The following is a 21,774-nucleotide window of genomic DNA, read 5'->3' on the forward strand; positions in this document are numbered from 1 at the left end:
TTTCTTTCTCGTGTTTCAGTTTATCATGGGAAACCAGCTACCCCAATATCCAGTACACAGCCCTTGTCTCCCAATTCTATCTTCACTAACTCATAACAATATTGTATATTAACGAATGGAGTACAAAAAGATAAACTTCAAATTGTATTTACCTCTTCATTCACTATTATTGGAATAAAGATTGATAAGGAAGTAAGTCTAAATCTTACAGAATAATATAATTATCTAGAAGATTTCTAGATCATTATTGTCCAACTGAAATACAATGCAACACACGTATATATTTTGTAATTTTCTAGTAGCCACCTTTTAAAAGGTAAGATGAAACCAGTGAAAATAATTTTAAGAAGATCTTTTATTTAACCCACTATTCCAAAGTATGATTTCAACATATAATGATGTCAACATATAATTAATACAAAAATTATTAGTTAAGTATTTTACGCTTATCAGTTTCATGCCGCATCTTTGGAAGCTGGTGTATGTTTTGCACTTAGAGCACATCTCAATTTGGATGAGGTGCATTTCAAGTGCACAGTAGTCACATGCGGCTACGGGCTACTGTGTTGAGAAGTGCAGCTCTAGAGATAAATATTAATGATTGATGAATTGTATTAGGAGGAATAGGCCAGACAGAGTGGAAATCTTCAATTATTTTGAAGGAGGTGAGAACAAGACTAGACAGTTTTTATGAGGTACATTTCCTTATGTGGGAAAACTATAATTATATAATCAACGTAAAAAATGTTATCCATTAACAAATGCAGTCCCCTATTATATGCCATTATATGACCTAGCTTTAAATGTTTCACTTCTGTCATTGGCAGTTTTGGAAAGTATTTAATTTGGGGCAGAAAACCCCAAGTTGGCTAAATACTAGAGATACCAAATATCTCAAATATTCTATTTTATTCTGTTCAGTTGGCACTCTGAATGGGCTGGTCCAGTGGCCTAGAGCACAAGGCCTGGTATTGGGACATAGGAAGCCTTCCTGGGAACCAGGTCCAACTGATGCTGGTATATAAGATCCGTCCATGAAGGGATCCCTGTTGACCCGAGTATCATATCCCACCCTCTCCAGCCTTTGAAAGTATAAAAGGCACTAGCAGCCCTAGCAGCCCAACATGGACTCCTCTAAAACATCTGGTAATTATTTGTGCCTCTGTAATCCCTTGGTCCCAATATTGGCTGGCTAACTTGGAGTGAAAGTAAGGAAAGAAATGAGTCTCTCTGTTGTGCTCATTTTTCACCATCCTGATAATGAATATTTGCCAAGAGTGATGTTACTGTCAAATATGGTTTTCTCTACTGGAGAGAAGGTTGATTCTCATCCGGTCAGAAAATCAGAAGTTGTCCTGGAGACCAGTGTATCCAAATCTATGGGGAATAGATGATCTAGACCTTTCCAGATGCTCTTTCATATAGAGTAGTACATCCAACTTATGCTTGGTCCTAATTCATAGCCTCATTCGCCCATTGGGACCTTAAAGAACCCTTATATACTTATATTAGTTAGTGCCCATTCCTGAAAGTGACATCAGCCTCATGCTTATGGTTGTGATGGATGCCATGGTGTGTCTGCTCCTAATCTGAACTGCCCAGGACTTGCTTAACCCCAATCCGAGACATGGGTAAGCATCCTTTGCTGCAAACATACCTAAATGCCCGGCTGCTGCTTGGATTCTTCCAGCACTCAGGTTGGAGCTGGATTTTCAGCACAGGTGCATGTTAACTACTATAACCAACCCATGTTTTATAGGCCATAAAGCCCTTACGGAGCAAGCAGAAAGAATATTGCAAAAGCTTTAAAAATTGGGGGCAAATATACCACGTGGTAGTTGTTATGCTGGTAATTTACTGCTTTTCTGCACGTTTCTTACCATTCCTTCTTGTTGACCCATTAGTTCCTTTACTTGACATTCATAATTTTAATAATTGCAGTATAATCTTGCACAAATATTTACCATGGGTATAAACTATCTAGAAAAAGTCTGGATGTTGAAGGATATAGACTTGATGGGTTCTTTTTTATTTTGGAAATATTGGTACCAGCTGTTTGATGATCTTTATTATCGAGTCAAACCAAATTCATGTTCCTTTTGAAAAGACGATCATTGGTCTATATTCTTGTTATTGTATTTGTCTTATTATAACCTTCCATACCTAAGTTTCCCTCTCTTATTTTTCTAACAAGACCTATAAACATGGATTTTGGTAGATTTTGAAATGAAACAAATTTCTTCACTAATCACTCTCTTTATTGCGAGGCATTTTGTTTCTGTAAACCTGGGATAGCATTGCTAGGGGGATACAGTGTGGATCCTGCCTTTCAAATGAAGAAGATTGGAACTTTGTGTGTTTCACCAAAATAGCTTCTGCAAGTTTAAAGTCCATGAAAGGTCTTTTTTGGACCCAAGATTTAAGTGCTGTTATTTAATTGCATGGTCACACTGTCATGTTATTGAACTCTACGTGCAGAACGTGTAGTTCATCAAATATACTCTGTAACAGCGTAACTCCATGTATACCGCAAATGGAATGCCAGCTTTCAAGAAGAGATTTGGAGGAATGTTCTGATGGGACGGTTAAGTTTTAACGGGGATGTGAGTCTCAATATTTTGGGTTTTCTTACCCAGCATTAGAAAATTATTGTCCATGTGACACTTTCTTTAATGCTGTGTACAAGTAAAGTGTAAAATTGTCAGCGTCGTTAAGTCAAGTAGTGGTGCTTCCAGGTTGGTAGCTTAAAATTTTGTGGAATTATAGTGGAATACTTAAAATCTAAAACAGTGCTTCTCAAAAGACCGTAAGAATCACGTAGGATGTGTTTTAAATACATAAGCATCACCTGTGGTGCTTGTTAAAGCTCTAGGTTCCTTGTGCCCTGAGCCCTGAGCCTTGATTTAGTAGATCTGGACTAATCTGCTCTATTAGTCAGCCCAGGTGCTCACACTTTGAGGCCGTGGATGCAGTGCTTCTCAAACTTTAAAGTGTGCGCACATGGCATTGGCGTCTTGGTAAAACGCAGACTGACGGTCAGTAGGTCCGAGGTAGTGCCGGAGACTCTGATTCTGATGCATTTCCATGTGATGCTTTAGAAACTCCAACTCTGCAACTCAGCGTCCCATGGGTATCTTTACATTTCCGTCTATGACTAACTTGCTACCTTTTTGCTTTTGACTGCGTAGATTGAGCTAGGTTTTAACCGCCTTTAAACTTTCTGTTTGATACAATTTTAAAATACTTGCCTACCTTGCTTATCTTGTCCTTTTCCTTATTTATTTTTCTCGTGCGTATAGATGTGCACCAGTTGCGTCTTGAAGTGTCATCAGCTGTAACACAAGCTCCAGATCCCAAAACCACAGCCAGGCCCTCCCGCTGCTCTCAACAACTGAAAGCCATGGAGCTTTCCGACAGCGACCGCCCAGTCAGCTTTGGTTCCACGTCGTCCTCGGCCTCCTCCCGGGACAGCCATGGTTCCTTTGGCAGCAGAATGACCTTAGTTTCAAACAGCCACTTGGGCTTGTTTCCCCAGGATAAGGAAGCAGGGGCCATAAAGCTGGAGCTGATGCCAGCCAGGCCGTTTTCCAGCAGCGAGCTGCCGAGGGACGGTGCAGCCGCGCAACAGAACACGGACCAGGGCAGTGAGAGGCAGCCCTGGGCCCAGCACAGAGTGGACACCAACGGGGCGGCCAAAACGGGGGCAGAATCAGCCACCAGCCCCAAGCTGCTCTATGTGGACAGAGTGGTGCAGGAGATTCTGGAGACTGAAAGGACTTACGTGCAAGATTTAAAAAGCATCGTAGAGGTAAGGCAGATTGTCGGCTTCTAAAGTTTGTCCTGCAGGATCAACCTGTTCGCAAAATAAAGAGCAAAGCCAGGTGTCTTCTAAGATGCAAGAGTGGTGTGAATGTTTAAACAGATCATAACTTAAGAGAAACCCTAGGGCCATCCTCTCTGTGTTAAGATCCTCTTAATATTTGCATTCACAAATTGATTACACGCTAGGAGTAAGAATGATGATACCAGTGCATACACCGGTGTGTTGTGTTAGTGAATCCTGCCCCAAAGGTCTGAGAGTCTCTGGCAGAGCGTGGAGCAGAGGATGGAGGCCTCCTGACTTGCAGGTGTCAGGTGTGTACTGATTGAGCCCATCAGGCTATCTTCGCCTTAATCACAATTGTCTCCTGGTGTCTGGAGCTTCCAAATCTATAGATGCCTGTGTCTCACCTCCAGAGACCGATTTCCTGGGCCTGGGGTGTGGTCTGCGGGTAGGAGGAAATTATGGAAGCTCCCCAGGTGATTCTTCTATGCAAACAAGCCTGGGAATTACCGTTTGATGCTGTTTTCTGTATTGGTTGGTATCTGAGGGAAGGTGGTGAAAGATAGAGAAAAACCCTGGGCTTGTTCTTAGGCATTTACACTTCTTTTATGATAAGCAAGTTTGCATAAATTCTTTGACTCCCTGCAAATTGAACTCAGCTCGGGTACCAGATCGCAGACTCTGGAAATTCAATTATTAATTTGTTGTTGTTTTCTCTGTATCCTTTCTTTTTTTTAAGTTTTTATTTTATGTGGGAGTATAGTTGATTTATTCAATTATTAATTTGACTTTGATTTAGAGTTGTTTTCAAGGATAAAGTAAGAATTACCAGAGCCACTCAGATATTAATTCATTCTCAATTAATGCTTTAAAATATTAGTATTAATAGTTCAAAGGCAAATTGATATTATTATAAAGCTACACTCCCTTTGCTGCCTAGTACTATCCCAGATTCTTTCATCCGTTAGTGCCTTCTTCCTGATTTTAGAACTTTTAATCTAAAATGTGTTTCAGAATAAAGTGGTGGTATATTTGCTGATGAGGACATTCTCCACCAAATACATACATTCTTATAGCTTTAGGGGAAAAACAAATTCTAAGGCACGATTGTGTGTTGAGTTCCACAAATGATCGAACCAGACACTGTCTACTAAAAATAGTTATGACATAACTTCCCAGTAAAAATAGAAAAATCAATTGATGCTCAACCAAAACAATATGTGATACCAAATGTAGAATAAACCAGGCCAATTGTTTCTTTAATTTCATCAATGATGTCATTTGTACTTGAGAAGAAATACCTGTGAGCTGCCCAAAATTTTGGAACCTCTCGGGAAATTTATGGTTGTCAAAGCTTTCTTTGGTCTGTCCTTTTTTCTTTCTTTCTTGGAAACTTTACCACTTCATCAAAACTCACCGTACTGACAGAGAAACCTTCAGTGACTAAGCTGGGATTCTGTGAACACTCTTTTTTTCTGAGGCTGATTGACAAACCTTAGGTGAGAAGAAATAAGGTAAGATGTGTATGAAAGAAAACAGATCAAGACATTTTTTTTTCTAAGAAAGTTTCAGCGGAAGTTTTATTCCAAGCTCTCCAAATGTTCTTGTCTTTTTTCCTTTATCGTTGCATTAGCCGTGTTTTACACTAGGGGTTAGTGGACTTTTTCTATAAAGGGCCAGATAGTAAATATTTTAGGCTTTCTGGGCCCTAAGCTGTCAGTCCTAACTGCTCAGTCCTGCCACCGTAGCCCAGCAGCAGCCCCAGACACTATGTCGATGAAGGGGCGTGTAAGTTCCAGGAAAACTTTAGGGCTGGGCTGGACCCAAGGGCCATGGTTCGCCAAGCCCTGTATTAGACTATGAATTTGTGCCTGCATTTCATCAAATGTAAAATCAACTAATAATACCTGCCTTATAGGGTTGTTATTATGAGAATTCAACTTGATAATACATAAAAAGGTCACACAGCAGCGCCTGCAACGTGGTAAGCGATTAACAAGTGGAAACTATCATCATCACGGGCCTCTTCTGAATTTGCTGGTTGAGAGTGAACAAACCACTCTCGACCGGCCCAGTTCTAGCTGTCTTACCTGAAGTCTTTCACAAAAATAAACAGATTAGTAATTCACTACAGCAGAAATTTAATTAGGAAAAAGTAATTTAAAATGGGTGATTCCAACATGATTATTTTGAAGGCAATTGGATTATTTCTGAGGAACCCACGGAAAATCTGAGGTGACACGTAAGAGGGAGAGGAGAGATGAAGAAGGTTGTTGGAGGGAGGGTGGTTGGGAGAAATGTCCCAAATATAGAAGGAGGCACCGGGTAGGAAGAAGTAGATGCTGCTCTGCTCCAAAGTCACCGGGATGCTTCGAGTCACATCCCCTCCCCACCTAGGAAAGTGCAGAGTCTCTTCAGATCAGGATTGGTCACTGCAGCCTCTTCTTGACACACTTCTGTGTGTGACCACCTCTGTTTCTCAAGATCACAATTTTCACAAAATCGTGAAATTTTGTTTTATCTAGTTCTTTCCTTTTTGGAGAGTAACCAATTATTTTCTAGCTTGCAGCAACCTTACCCAATAAAGACTGTTATGAGGGGTATTCTTTTAAAATACAAAGCGTCAGCTCCTTTAAAAATCCATTTTTCTTGATCCATTTCTAACCTGTTTTTATAATTCTTTAGCTGAGTTCTCTAACATTCTCAATTTTTCAAATGCAGAATTTTCGGTTGGGAAAAGGGCTACTTAGTAACAACCTACCATAATCTCTCACGACACAAAGAGACAGAGTTTGTTCGTTGACTTTCTAAGCAAGAATTATTTCTGGAAAAAAACATCTAATCATTTATAGAGATAACTGGGAAGTCATTTTTCACTTATGCAGTAGCACAGTTTCGGACTGTCCACACTCTCTACTTTATTGACTTCCCACTAACTAATATCCTTCAATAATCAGTCTCGGTTTAATGAATTTTCCTGTAAGCGGTACATTTTATCTGTAGTATATCCTATCCATACATAATCCTCACCACTCAGGTTTAGGTTTAGTTCTTAGAATTTATAAAAAGAAACATCTTTGTGAAAGGTCATTGATATATACACTGATTTAGAAGATGTTAATACTGTGTGCTTTGATAGCTCAACATGGTACCAAATAGCATCAGAGTAGCTTATTTCTGAGAAGAGATCCTGCTGACCTTATCTGGGCAATAGGATTCCCAGATGTTAGTTACAAGGCAAAGGAGGATGTATGTCTCTCTTTCCCTACGTAGAGACATTGTATTGAAATAATCCCAAATATATTGGGTTTTTTTTCTTCCCCATGCCGTTTAGGAATTCAAAAATGAATTCCTAATGCTTTCTGAAAATTTAACTGAGAAATGTTACTGTTCTTATTGTTATTGGTCTTCATCCCTTGCATCCTCCCCAGACCCTTTTCTCTGTCCCCCCATCCCCTCCCCATGGCTACTCCATCCTCTGCTCCTTTGCCTGACATCCTAGTGATTTGCTTTTGTACACTTGACACTTGAGAGAGAGAGAGGTGAGGTCTTGACTATCACCCATACTGAAAGAAACAATAGAGCTGTTATTTCCATTTCTATATATGGCTCCTAATAGCATTCACAGATAAAATGAGATAATAAGTATGAAAGCAAGTTTTAAAAGTTAAAAGTAAAATCGCCAATGATACAATTTGTGGAGAGGGAGAAATTCATAGCTGGAAAGTAGGAAATAAGGGTTTCTTTCATGTTTAATGGGACGTTAGATTGACTGAGCAGAGACTCTCATGTGTAGAGGGGGTTTCTTTAATCTTTCTAAATGATCTATAAAAGAGCCTTTGACAGTCTCATAAACTTGGCCCCAGATATAGTTCATGGCCTGTTTTAACCTTTTTAGGAAAGTTTTTAAATAATTCATAGCATTATGTAATACTGTGTAATTAGAAGTTACATCCCTACTACAAAATGGCATCTTTGAAGTATAAGAAATACTAAATTAAATCATCTTTTGGGATGCTGAGGACGTGTATTTAGTGAGGAAAAAGTGGGTAGAATATTAAAAGTAACATGTGAGGGTTTTTTTTCCTATCATATTCCAGAAAGCTAAAATCCTTTTCCGAGCACCTTTATCCTTACAGTGTGTTAAAAAGTTAAGAAGTGATTATTATAGCTTTACTGTGTAAAATTTAAAGAGCCAAAGCCTTAAGCAATCCTTGTTGAAAGCATTCAGCATTGTTCAAAACCTGTTGCTACACAAGGATTATACCGTTGATCTCCAACCCCCAGCTCTTGTATTTATTGGTCGACACGGACTCTTTGTTTATCGTGTGATAGTACAGACAGTGGCAGGGTAGGTGGATGAGAGAAGGATGCTTTCCACACACTCAGTGATATGAAGCACATTGAAAGCTATTCTGCCTGTTGCCATAGCTTAAAGAGGCTGCCCTTAGCACCGGAGGTATCCGTTAGTGGAAGGAGAACTCTCACGCTTGGGAAGCGAGCCTCTCCCAGATCTGTGCAGAGTGAATGAAGGAACCCAGTGATCACGCCCAGGGCATTTGTGCAGTGACTCCACCCTTGACTCTGCCTGGAGACTTAGGTCTTAGGCTGGTGAGGTGACAAAGACTTGGATAAAATGGAATCTGAGTGGGCTTTTGTCCTATGCCACCCCTCAAGGACAACACTGTCAAGCTTGGAAGTGGTTTCTCTTGAAGCCTGGCTTCCTGGATTCTGTTGGAGAGATAAGATGTTTTGGTGTGGAAACGTCAGTGTATGTCTCTGCTACTCTTTTCCCTTGGCCGTGAAAGGATGGCTTTACATGGGCATTCCCTGGACCAGCCATAACTGCTTAGCATACTTGACAAGAGGAGAAAGGTTTTGAACCAAGGGAAAAGGCTGTTGAGATGTGGTGAACTGTCATAGATTTTATTGTCTTTCTATTTGCAGATGTCCTCACTCACTACTTTCCCTCCAGTTTAAATAACAGTTATTAAACTGGCACTTTTTATGAGTTTCATTTAGACTAAGATTTTTTGAATATTGAGGGAAGTATGTGTTCAACGCTAGAGTGTAGGACTTGTCAGGGATTGTTTTTAATGAAGGCTTATTATGTGGGTGGGTTTAACAAAGAATTTATGCTGTAGTACTTGACATAATATAATGTACTTTTTCTTTTACATGGCATTTGAGCATTTTTGTTTGAATGGGTCTATTTTTCCTTCGAAGGACTTTTATCACGGTGGGTGAATGAGATCTTTCCTAAAACCATTTAAGATCTATGGTAATTTGGAAGCAAACCTGTTAAGTAGTTTCATGCTTATGTAGAAGTTATTCCTCAAATAGCACATCTAACCACTCTACAGGAGGCCCCCAAACTTCGCTTTGACTGTTTCCATGCCTCTTTGTTGTTGTTTTGCCCCCCTCCTTCCCTACCCTACCCCACCCCACTCTCATTTCTTGTCACCTTAACAACGACAGAAACTTAGAAGGTGAGAACATAGTGATTTTGAGTGTTCATCTCTCCTACTGGTTGCAGCCTAATATGGGAGGGAGGGCAGGGACCTGGCCTTTTAAGTCTTTTGTCCATTTAGAATGTTCTGACCATACCTTATGATTAATTGCTAATGAACATCGAAAATAGGCCAAGGTGGGCAGCATTTAGTAAAAGGAAAGTGAGTTGAGGTTTCAGAGTTGCTGTGCAAAAGTAGCTGTGGGCTGTTCACACGAGTTCGTGTATACTTAATGATGATGTCAGTTTATTTCCTCCAAATCGTTCTGGCTAGATCTTGAGTCAAAACTTAGGGAAATTAGTCAAAATAACGATATTGGTCAGATTCTTCTGGGAGCGCGGTAGACAGTGAGTATCACCGACGTGAAACCTTAAACTCTGTGACCACACCTGCCACCTCAATGAATCCGAACAGCTGTAAACATACTTCATAGCTACCGCTTCTAAATTTTCTAGATATGTGCCTTAATAACAAAAACACCAAAAAACAACATTAACGGCAACTAATATTTGAGTACTTACCGTATTTCAGGCACTGCATTAAGCACTTAAAGCCACAGCCCCATCTTGTGGGTACTATCATTTCTTATTTTTAGCACAAGAATATTGCATGTACAAAGAGTAAAGGAACTTATCCAAGGTCTGTAAATAGTGGTAGAACTGGAGCTGGAACCCAAGTTTCACTCTAAAGCCCCTCTTTTACTCCTACACTGTTACTGTAAATCTCCTCTTATTGTCTAGCGGAGGGCTCAGAGATTTTGATCTTCTTCTTAAGCTCTCTAGGGCAGGGTGTTGCAACAGCAGGACAATAGACATTTGGGGCTGGATAGATGTTGGCTGTGGGGGATAGTCATGTGCATTGTAGGATGTTTAGCAGCAAACCTGGCCTCTACCCACTAGATGCCAATAGAACCACCACCATCCCCACTCATGACAACCAAAATTGCCTCTAGACATTGCCAAATAGCCCCCGAGGGACAAAATTCCCTTGGTTGAGAATCACTGTTCCAAAAATTTGGAAGGCATAATGTATAAGAGTAGGCTAAGCCACAGTAACAAATAGGCCCCAAATTTAGTGACTTAATACAACAGAAGTTTCTCCTTTTATAGTCACGTATGTGTGTGTTCAGGTTCATGGGAGTTGTGCTTCTCCATGCAGTCATTCAGGAACCAAGCTGATGAGGCTCTGTCCTCTTCAGCACGTGGCTCCAAAGGTTGTGCTGGGGTCTGTGCCATCTCAGCTAGAAGGACAAGAGGACATGGAGACATGCATTGGGGAAGGGGTGGGGGGTTCTGGGACAAGCATAGAAATGGCTCACCCTGTCTCTCATTCCACATCAAACTCTAAGTTTGGAGATATAGTCTAGCTGTGTGCCCAGAAAAAGTAGGAAACATTTTTGTGAGCAATTGCCAGTGTACACCATGCATTACATATATCTGAAACATTCTCATTGTAAAACCTACACCGTGTGTCCCACCATCCCTAAAAGTAAAAATAAAAATACATGAAGAAGGGACTTCCCTGGTGGTGCAGTGGTTAAGAATCCGCCTGCCAATGCAGGGGACACGGGTTCAAGCCCTGGTCCGGGAAGATCCCACATGCCGCGGAGCAACTAAGCCTGTGCGCCACAACTGCTCAGCCCGCGAGCCACAACTACTGAAGCCCGCGCGCCGAGAGTCTGTGTTCCGCAACAAGAGAAGTCGCCGCAATGAGAAGCCTGCGCACCGCAATGAAGAGTAGCCCCCGCTCGCTGCAACTAGAGAAAAGCCCACGCACAGCAATGAAGACCCAACACAGCCAAAAATAAATAAATAAATTTTAAAAAAAATACATGAAGAAGAAAGCAGGAAAGATTTTGATAATGCTTACTGCCAAGATTATAGTTACTCTCTCTACTCAATAACCCTATAGAATGTTTGAAATGGAATTCTTCATTTAGGACCTGGAACAGATTCAGACCAATGTATCTTCTCTTGTTCCTCCCCTCTTTCATGTCTCCATCACCACCACCCTCTTTGTCTCCCATGATTCCTAATGCCCCCTCCTCTTTTATTTTTGTAGTTTTTCCTATCCATACGACCTGTCAACAGGGCTCTTTGAAATTATTGAACATAATAGGTAGTATTTCAGTTTAAAAAGAGGCCTTTTGGGTCTAGCATAGTTCAAAGGCAGGGATGGTACTTCTCTTGCTAGTGTTCTGGAAACCTCTTGAGTAGACTGGAGTCAATGAGGATAATGGACTAATGCCATCAAACCCTTAATAGGAAGCTGCAAGTTTATTGCCACACTGATAAAATTTATAAGAAAATTGAATGCCCTCCTTTTCACTGCCCTGCCCTTCTCTTAGACTCATTTCTGTAGCTATTCTGAGAAGCCAAAATGAGAATTATGGACACTTGAAGAAAAAGGAAGCAGTGAAAAACCTAATTGTTGAAAGTGTTTTAATACATTCTTGGGCCCTGCACCTCCTAAATCAACTGACGTCATTATGGATGGTTTTCCGTAAGAAGTTGAAGTCAACTTGCATCTTTCCAGAGGTAAACTTGGAGAAAGTAAATTTACCATTGATAAATAGTAGTCTATTTATATTGTTAACCTTTACCTGGAGTACACTTTTCAAATTACTAAGAACTCTGTAGCAATAGCATAATGAACACCAGTTGGTATAATAATTATGAATTTAGTGATGTTCCTCATTGTCTCCTTAAGAAATACTAAACCTCAGGTAGTGGAAAAGTCACCTTTGTGTTCCTGACAATCCTGACTTGTGACTTGCTTCTTTATTTTTCAAACTTCTTTAGTTTTTATGACTTGCTTCTTGAAGCTTGGGGCTGGAATCAATAGTTGAGGTCAGTCCAAAGATGTCCAGTGTTGGAGGACATTTTTACCAGGTTGCAAGAGTTCGTGATCTGAGAAGAGGTTATAGTTGCAGATTGTTTTTAGCTTCCATATCATATGTCTAAGACCCGAGAGAGAGAGTACAGATGATAGAGGTAAAGAGCTATATGAATTTCAAAGTGCTTACAATCAATTCTGCTATAATTCAACATACGACCTATGTGCTCCTAAAAACCACTCACTATGCAAAATCATATGAGGGAGAAATGGAAAAATGGGTTCCAAGCACAACACTCAAAAACATCATCAGTGACACAAAGAAAGATAGGAATCTAACAAAAATGGAGACAGTTTTATACATGTTAAATGGTTAAGAAATATATACCTTCTATAGTAAACATGATACTTTACCTCGAAAGAAAACCCTGAAATTCCTTGTGGGAGCCAACTGATTCCCACAGCTGCCACCCTCTGTGAGAGGAAAAGAACAAAGAGGAGTGAGAGAAAAAGAGTGAGAAAAAAAGAACAATAAAGAGGAAAAAGAACAGAGAAGGAAAAATATAAGGTAGGCTAAGAGGAAGGAGAGAAAAACTGAAGAGAGCAGAAGCCACGTGCAGGGTTGCAGTGTGAGTTATTATGGAGTAGGTTTACCTGACATCGATGCGAAGTCGATACACGTGCCGTGGATGGGTGCGGCTTTGAGGCACACAAGGTGGACTGAGGTGGACTGAGGTAGCTGGTATGTATTTGAGGTGTGTGTGTGTGTGTGTGTATTTGTATTTGTATTCCTCTGCTGCTCTTTGGAAGTGGCTGTACTTTTCTGTGCTCACCTAGTGTTTATCGTGGATGCAATCCTGCCTAAGCAAAATTCGGAAATTTAAGTTCAAGTTACTCCCTAGTATATTAATCATGTGGGAACACATTTGTGTTTTCAAAGCAAATGTTAAAGCAGAATTGACTGTACTTATTCTCTGGAGTATTATGACTTGTTACAAAGAGGTCTCACCCCTCCCCCATCCCCTTTGCTCAGACCAGAAGATTAAAGAACACTATACCTGTTGCAAAAAACATGATCTTCCATTTATGTTAAGTAGGATTAATAAAGACATTGACAGATATTCCTAAAGCACTTTTTATTTCCTCCCTGTAAGAAAAAAATGGTTTAAAAGAATTTCAAGCTCTCCCAGCAATTTGAGACTTTATTTACATTTCTGAAAACTAAAACATAGATTTCTTTTGCCCTAATCTGGGACCAACAGATATGATTACTTGAAAGTGGAGTTGTCAAAAATCTTTCTTTCGCTGAAAGGATTTTCACAATTTGGTCAAATACTCTTACACAAACTATAGCTCTTGCTGTCTATGAAACTCATTACACCAAGGAGATGTAAGGGGTAAATATTAGTGTATTTCTGATGATAAAATTAGAATATTTTCCACCTGCACTTGCAGATTCATAGTTAGACAATGTATTAAAGCAAAGGACAGACCGATTTACAGACATAACTGAGTACATTGATTTCTTTTGCGAGATCAAGCATTAAGAAAAATACCTGCAACTAAAAAGTCCCTTCCCGTTCTATTAAGCTTTTTTTTTAAGGTAACATTTTGATTTTTGATGAAAAGTCATTTCAAAAACTTCAGTTAACTCAGGTGATTGAGTAGCTATTGTTACTGGTCTGCTAAAGAACTGCTAATATATTTCAATGACTGCCTGTAGGCATAATTCTATTGAAGATTTGCTAAAACAGGTCATGTTCAGTTGGGGTAGAATTATGCTGCCTTTTGGGTGTGTGCCATCTTGAGTATTCAGTTATACTGAGTGGATAGAAAATATGGAATTCAGGAAATTGTGTTCAAAACAAACCAACCTTCAGCTGGGAGTAGTTTCCCATGGTTGGAAGTTTCTTCCAAAGAAAACATGTTGCTTACACCTTGTGAAACTAATCACATCAAAGAATCTACCCAGGTCATTTGACAAGCCTAGAGCAAGTTGGTGTGGAAGCAACCCTGCTCTGTAACACCTAGGAAAGGAAGAGGTAGATTGGGCTGATGTGGGACTTGTCAGCCTCCATAGTTTAGTAACCTGTTTTCTGATCATTCATGTTTTCAGTTTCTCCTCTGCCCACCAAGACTACTCTGCCACTTAAGGGGGATAGCACTGTTCAATACAGCAGCTCACATGGAATGTTTTATATCTTTTGAAAACTGGTAAAATATACATGACATTTATTATTTTAACCATTTTAAGTGTACAATTCAATGACATTAAGTACATTGACACTGTTGTACATTGAACTACATAACCATCACCACCTTCCATCTCCAGAAATTTTCTGTCACCCCAGATTGAAACTGCACACCCATTAAACACTAACTCTTCTTTCCTCAGCCTCAGGCAATCCTTTTTTCATTTTTAAAAATTGTGGTAGGGCTTCCCTGGTGGCGCAGTGGTTGAGAGTCCGCGTGCCGATGCAGGGGACACGGGTTCGTGCCCCGGTCCGGGAAGATCCCACATGCCGCGGAGCGGCTGGGCCCGTGAGCCATGGCCGCTGAGCCTGCGCGTCCGGAGCCTGTGCTCCGCAGCGGGAGAGGCCACAATGGTGAGAGGCCCGCGTACCGCAAAAAAAAAAAAAAAAAAAATTGTGGTAGAATACACATAACATAAAATTTACTGACTTAACCATTTTTAAATGTACAGTTTAGAGGCATCAAGTACGTTCACAGTGTTATGCAAGCAATCCCTAGAATTCTTTTCATCTTGAAACTCTGTACCTGTTAACCAGTAACTCCCCATCCTCCCCTCCCTCCTTCCAGCTGCTGATAAACACCATTTTACTCTCTGCTTCTATGAATCTGACTACTTTTGATACCTCCCTTAAGTGGAATCATACAGTACTTGTTCTTTTGTGACTGTTTCACTCAGCATAATGTCTTCAAGTTTCATCCATGTCATAGCACAGGTCAGAATTTTCTTCCTTCTTAAGGTTGAATAATATTCCGTCGTATGCATGTATCACATTTTGTTTCTCCAGTCATCTGTTGGATGCTTAGATTGCTTCAAATAGCGCAGAATTTTTGATTCAGTAGAATCACACAAAGTTTTACAACTGGAAAATGACTCAGGGAAGTCTAGCTGACCATAGGTTCTGAAAGGGTAAGGTGTGTTGGTAAGTTTTCTATTCCTGGCAATCAGCACTGCCTTTGACACTTAATAGGCTATCAGTAAATATTTGCTGAATGAACTATCAAGTTCTATCCAATCATCTTTATAGGTGAGGAAATGGAGATCCAGAGAACCAAGTGATTTCTCCAACTGGATGCAAATCTCAGTTCTGTCACCTACTACCTGTAATCTTGAACAATTATTTAACTTCTGTAATCTTCAGTTTCTTCTCCTTAAAATGAAAGGTATTGCGTACCTCATAGGATGTTGTGAGGATGAACAAGGTAATGCCTTACAATGCTTTGCACGGACCTGGCACAGCGGAAACTCTCAACAGCTAAAAACTGTTCAAGTCCAGACCCTGCAGCTAAGTATTGGCAGTGCCGGGACTGTATCCATTTCAGTTAGAAACAACTAGAAAAATACAAGAAGCATTTTTTGAGTTTCCCTTAGATACCAATTAAGGAGGGTTCTCATACATAGTTGTTAATGAAATGTTCTGGAAACACGTTACATTTACTGCCCAGTTTTCTACATCTCAGCCATTGACAAGAATGAAATTGACACGGATACGTGTGAAGGACAGACCTTGTCACTTCTACATCCAACCACCACGTAGTTTAGACTAAAACCAGAACAGTGGTATAGAAGGGAAGTGGGAACAATTAGGGTCGCTTCCTGAGCAACTTCTTGGGACACGTCTAAACTGTGGCCTTACCTTTTTTCCCCTAGCATATATATAGGTAGCTTTTTGAGGATGAGAAATTGTCTCCTGCAAGACCAGAGAGTCTGGGCTAGCCCATTTGTAATAATTAACAGATAAATTGATACTCTAGGACCCCTTCTTGCCAACTCCTGTTCTGAAGTAGGAGCTGGTTCTAAAGTTCCAGGTCCTATTTGAAAGGAAGAAGGTAAAGAAGGTTACTGATACATTGTATAAATTTACTTCATATTCAAAATTATCTAGAATGTTCTAGGTATTACTTTTGGCAAGAAAATCCACTAGAATAAAATTCCTGCTTCGAAGATAGGACAAAGTAAAGCAACATAAAGATCCCGTATGAGAACACACTATTAACTGGTCATCAGCTAGGTTCATATCAAGGATAATAAGCTCTCACAGACAGGATCAAGGGGTTATTATTTGAGCAATTAAAAGCTGTCACCTAGGAAATCTGGTTAGGAAGAGCAGCTAAAAACAGGATTTTTCTGAAGCAGAGGCTGCACTCCAGTATCACCTGGGGAGCCTTACAACTCCTGCCCCTCAGGTGTAGCCTGGACTAATGAAATCTGAATCTCCCAGGGTGACATCGCTTTTTCTTAAAGCTCTCCATATTCCAATAAGCAATCAACATTGAGGTCCGCTGTCCATTTAAAGGCAGCACGAATTACCCCACCCACCCCATCCCCTGTGATGAAATGGTGAAAACGAAGAAAAGCTAGAATCTGCAAGAACTGAATCCAAATCCTGACTCTGCCATTTTTCTCTGTGATCTTGGATAAGCTACTAAACTTTTCTAAGTTTCAGTGTTTTTACCTGTAAAATGGGAATAAGAGGATTGTTGTGAAAATAAGACTATCCATGCAAAATGCTAGCACCGTGCTAGGCATGTAGTAAGCCCTCAAGTGAGAATGATTATCAATATGATCATTATTATTAATACACTTAGTATTATTTGGAAAGGCCAGTAACTTCTGGTACATTTGAAAGTATCATAATATTGTTCTTGCTAATCTACGTTAAGGTATTATTTCAGAAAATTATTTTAACTTTGCAGTTTAAGAAGGATATATATTGTTTTGATTTTGTTAGTTTATCTGATATACTTACATGTAGTTGGAATTTATTTCTAATATCGTACAGGGCTGCCAGGGATGCAATGGCGGAATGAAATTATTTCCAGAATTTTGACTTGAGCTGAGCTAAACTGAGATTGATTTAACGGGCAGAGCACTGGTCTGGGCTCCAGTCCCACGCTGACAGTCAGCTGTGTGCCATGGACAACCAGCCAGGCTAACCTCAGCTTCACCCTCTGTAAATGAGTCTAATTCAAGAAGCCAGAATCTAAAGATGACTAGAGATCTCATCTCCTCCAGTCTCAGCTCTCAAGAATGCAACGAGGAAATAAGTGAGCCCTTTGAGCAGCCAAAATAGATATTTCAGATGCCAAACAGTAAATCCTGTGTCTTTACCCAAAGAGAGGCCCCAGGCTCTCACGAAGAGCCTATTTACTCTACATGTTTAAAATAAGCTTAATTAGGGAATTCCCTGGTGATCCATCCAGTGGTTAGGACTCCGAGCTTTCAGTGCTGAGGACCCAGTTCAATCCCTGGTGGGGGAACTAAGATCCCGCAAGCCACGCCGCATGGCCAAAAAATAAATTAATTAATAAAATAAGTTTAATTATTTGGTTTCCTAGCCCACAGCAAGGGGAGGGAGGGAGCGGGAGGAAGTGGTTGTGATGACACTAAGGAACCAGAGGAAGAACTCCTTAGAAAATGAATTAAGGGGAAGCAGCCCACATAGCACAGGGAGATCAGCTCCCTGCTTTGTGACCACCTAGAGGGGTGGGATAGGGAGGGTGGGAGGGAGGGAGACACAAGAGGGAAGAGACATGGGAACATATGTATATGTATAACTGATTCACTTTGTTATAAAGCAGAAACTAACACACCATTGTAAAGCAATTATACTCCAATAAAGATGTAAAAAAAAAAAGAAAGAAAATGAATTAAGGTAAAGCTATTTAGAGTGGATGCAAACGCACCTTCTCACCCTGGTGAATTTCACTTGTGAATTATGCCCCAGAGCATAACCTGAGTCCTTACTGATGAGCCTGACTAGCGAGAACATTTTTTATTATGTTTAGTATACATCTAAAATATGTTGCCTGATGCCTGGTCTTCATATACAAAGTGATTTTTTAATTATGATAACTGACTTTTTATTGAAGTGTAGTTGGTTTACAATATTGTGTTCAGTTTTAGATGGACAGCAAAGTGATTCAGATATAGATATATTCTTTTTCAGATTCTTTTCCATTATGGGCTGTTACAAGATGTTGAATATAGTTCCCCGTGCTGTATAGTAGAACCTTGTTGTTTATTTTATATATAATAGTGTGTATATGTTAATCCCAACCTCCTAATTTATCCCTCCCCCCAGCTCCCGCTTTCTCCTTTGGTAACTATAAACTTGTTTCTATGTCTGTGAGTCTGTTTCTGTTTTGACTTTTTAAATGTTTTTCACTGTTGTAAAATATACATAACATAAAATTTGCCATTTTCAAGTGTACAATTCAGTGGCAATCAGCACATACACAGTGTTGTGCAACCATCACCTCTATCCGTTTCTAGAACGTTCTTTACCATCCCAAACAGAAACTCTGTACCCATTAAACAATAACTCCCCATGCTCCCTTCCCCAGTCCCTGGCAATCTCCAGTCTACTTTCTGTCTGTGAATTTGCTAGAATCAAACAATAGTTGTCCTTCTGTGTCTGGCTTCTTTCACTTAGCATAATGTTTCCAAGGTTCATCCATGTTGTAGCATGTGTCAGAATTTCATTAATTATAATTAACTTTTAATACTTAGAGAAAATTCTTATACAATAACTCATCCCTTAACAAAAGTGAGGTGACCCTTTATAAAAAGTGAGACTCATCCTTACTCTGTAAGAAGGGGGTGGTATGAAAATAATAAAGGCATGATGAGAAATTACAAGCATCTGTCCAACCCGAAGCAAAATGGAATGCTTGTTCTCAATGTTTTTGTTTTGTTAAACTAATATAAAAGAGTCCCTAATGATTCTTGTGCTTGAATCATTGACACACACACGCGCACACACACACACACACACACACACGCACGCACACACCGCAAAATAGGTCACATAAAAACCAGAGAGAAGCTGCAGCCTAAGTCTCTGGTTTCAAATGGCAAAATCACATTGAGGCAAAATTATTCCTGTTTTCTCTGAATGCCGCTTAAAGGACCTCGGGGGCGGGGGGTGCAGACGTGCTTGGAGGAGGCAGGGTGAGCCATTCCTTTAAACTGCGCTTTAAAATATTTTCTTTTTTTTTTTAAACATCTTTATTGGAGTGTAATTGCTTTACAATGGTGTGTTCGTTTCTGCTGTATAACAAAGTGAATCAGCTATACATATACAAATATATATATATTTTTTCTTCTGAAACAAGCCTTTTTTTCTCTTTGGACCAACAAGAAACGTTACAAGGGTCCCTTCAGTTTTATAATGGGGCTTAAAGTTAAGTTGTTAACCTTTAAGTGGGAGATGAGTCAGGAGAAGACGGGTCACTCCCGCCACTGCAGCAGACAACAGTCAACACGGAATGGCTGAAGAGTGCTCTTCTGTCCCGTTTTCCCTAAAGCAGTGGATAAATCACTCAACCCCGGGGACTGTTTATGGCCTTGTATATGGTGTTCCCAATGCAAATGCATGTAGAGAAAAGGGTGAGAGTTAATCTACTTTTGATTGGGGAAGCGTTTCTTTTCTTGTGCAAAGGCGGGAGTTAGGTGGGTGGGAAGAGAGTTAAAAAGGAACGCAGAGTTTAGGAACTTTTGTCATCTTTGAGAGGCTGTGTTGTTTAAAGGCTGTCCGTGAGACCGAGGGGAGGGGAGGGGAGGGGAGGGAGCAAAAGAGGAACACTGGGTTGGGTTACGATTCAATACAACTTTTTTGCCACTTAGAGAGCTTGAGAGATCTGCCAGGGACTCTGTTAACCCTTGCCTTCCGGGCTCTGCTTCGCCCACTTCGCAGATGGATCAAGTTCACAGGAATTCACTCTGCAAACATTCAGTGCTGGGAGAGCTACGACAGAACTCCTGGTCATTGTCGACATCAGTTTTGTGGGCGAGAAGGAGCTACAAAAATTTTTTTAGAACACCAACACTGGATGTTGATTCCTCTGGCTTCCTTTATCATGGAATTATAAGTGTAAATGCTCAGGGGAGCACCTGACCCAGACTGGGTGGGAAGGATCAGAGGAAGATCCCTGGAAGAATCGTGAAGGAGGCGTTAGCCAGGTTAGGGCAGCAGGAGGGCCAGTCTTGGCAATAAGAACAGAATATGCAAAGACGGTGACCCATGAGAGAACAGGGGACATTCCCAAAGCTACAAGAAGCGAGTGCCTGTGTTCTGGGGGTCGTGATGGTGGAGAGGGAACAAGAAAGTGATAAAAGATGAGCCTAGGCAGGGGTGCAAGCGTTGAGGGCCCTCCCTCTGTGCCGCCACCCACGGCTGTGGGAAGTCATTGAAGGATTTTATGCAGGAGGCAGAACATCACATCTGAGCTCGAGAAGGATCACCCGGGATTCATTCGGAAAAGCTGGAGGGGGTGGGAGCCACCGTAGAGGGATTAGGTAGGATGTCCTTGCAGTAGTCCCCAGTGGACATGAGCAAGGAGACCAAGGCAGCGGTGAGGGAGAGGAGACTCAGTTTCACAAGAGCTACAGGTGGGAGAGGCAGGATTTCTGGTCCAGGTGGACAGAGCAGGTGAGAGGGCCGGGGTCTGGGAGACTTTCGAGTGTCATGGGGGCGTTGAGTGCATGCGTCTCCCCTAGCGATCTTCACACTCCCTCCCTGCAATGCCGCTCAAGGACTGAGCCTTCCTGTGGCACTCTTACCACCCGTGGGCAGAGAAGGGTGGTCGGAGAGCTTTTTAGTATAATTTGTCAGTGTGCAGGTAGAGTTAACTTGCTTTTGAACCAAAAGAAGTTCCAATCTGGCTATCTCCCCGTTCTACCAAGGAGGAACCTGGGACGCAGAAGGCCACACAGCAGCCGCTACTACCAGCCAACGTGTGCTGGGCACCCGTGCCGGGCGCCGTAAATGAACGTTGTTGTTTAACCCCCAGAATACTGATCGGGTGGGTAGTTGTATTATCTCTACTGAACAGCTGAAGCAGTGAGTCTCAGCAAGGCCAGTAACCCACCGAAGGGCCGGCTCTCAGACCCAGGCTGCCTGCCTAGGCGGCTGGTGGATTTCCCACCACACAGCATCTGGAGCCAAGGCCTTCGGGAGGAATCTCTGTCCTGTCCCTAGTGCCATGCTCTGTCCTCAGATAAATCTGCTGTCCTGGGAAAGCAGATCTGCAGCAGATGGAAACTTCATCAATTACAAGAAAAGGCAAGTCATGTCCTTCTGTTGAGACTGTAAAACTACTGCTGTAGAAATTCATCCTACACAGGCTCTCGAAAAATCGTTTATGGAAACCTCATCCTATGAGGTCCATCTCTCTCTCTCTCTCTCTCTCTCTCTCTCTCTCTCTCTCCCTCTCCCTCTCCCTCTCCCTCTCCCTCTCCCTCTCCCTCCTTCCCTCCCTCTCCCGCTCTCTCCCTCTCTCCCTCTCTCCCTCTCTCCCTCTCTCCCTTTCTCCCCCCTCCCTCCCTTCCTCTCTCTCTCTTTCAGTTCTAAG

General features: G+C 41.2%; 1 protein-coding gene across 18 annotated transcripts in view; it reads left to right on the top strand.

Moving 5' to 3' along the window:
• The window catches only part of PLEKHG1 (pleckstrin homology and RhoGEF domain containing G1), a 223,045-nt gene that overhangs the window by 130,940 nt on the left and 70,331 nt on the right, over positions 1-21,774 (top strand). For 14 of the 18 annotated variants that reach the window (XM_073789725.1, XM_073789724.1, XM_019951566.3 and 11 more), the window contains one exon: positions 3,300-3,808. The exons of 1 other annotated variant lie outside the window; for it this stretch is intronic. In XM_073789725.1, the coding sequence (XP_073645826.1) occupies positions 3,401-3,808 (408 nt within the window). In that variant the 5' untranslated portion in view covers positions 3,300-3,400. Of the gene's footprint in view, positions 1-3,299; positions 3,809-11,680; positions 11,871-21,774 lie in introns of those variants that run through there. 3 more of the 18 variants (XM_033867838.2, XM_019951572.3, XM_019951571.3) reach the window with 2 other exon arrangements.

This window comes from Tursiops truncatus, chromosome 12 (genome assembly GCF_011762595.2).
Source record: "Tursiops truncatus isolate mTurTru1 chromosome 12, mTurTru1.mat.Y, whole genome shotgun sequence".
Classification (NCBI taxonomy): Eukaryota; Metazoa; Chordata; class Mammalia; order Artiodactyla; family Delphinidae; genus Tursiops; species Tursiops truncatus.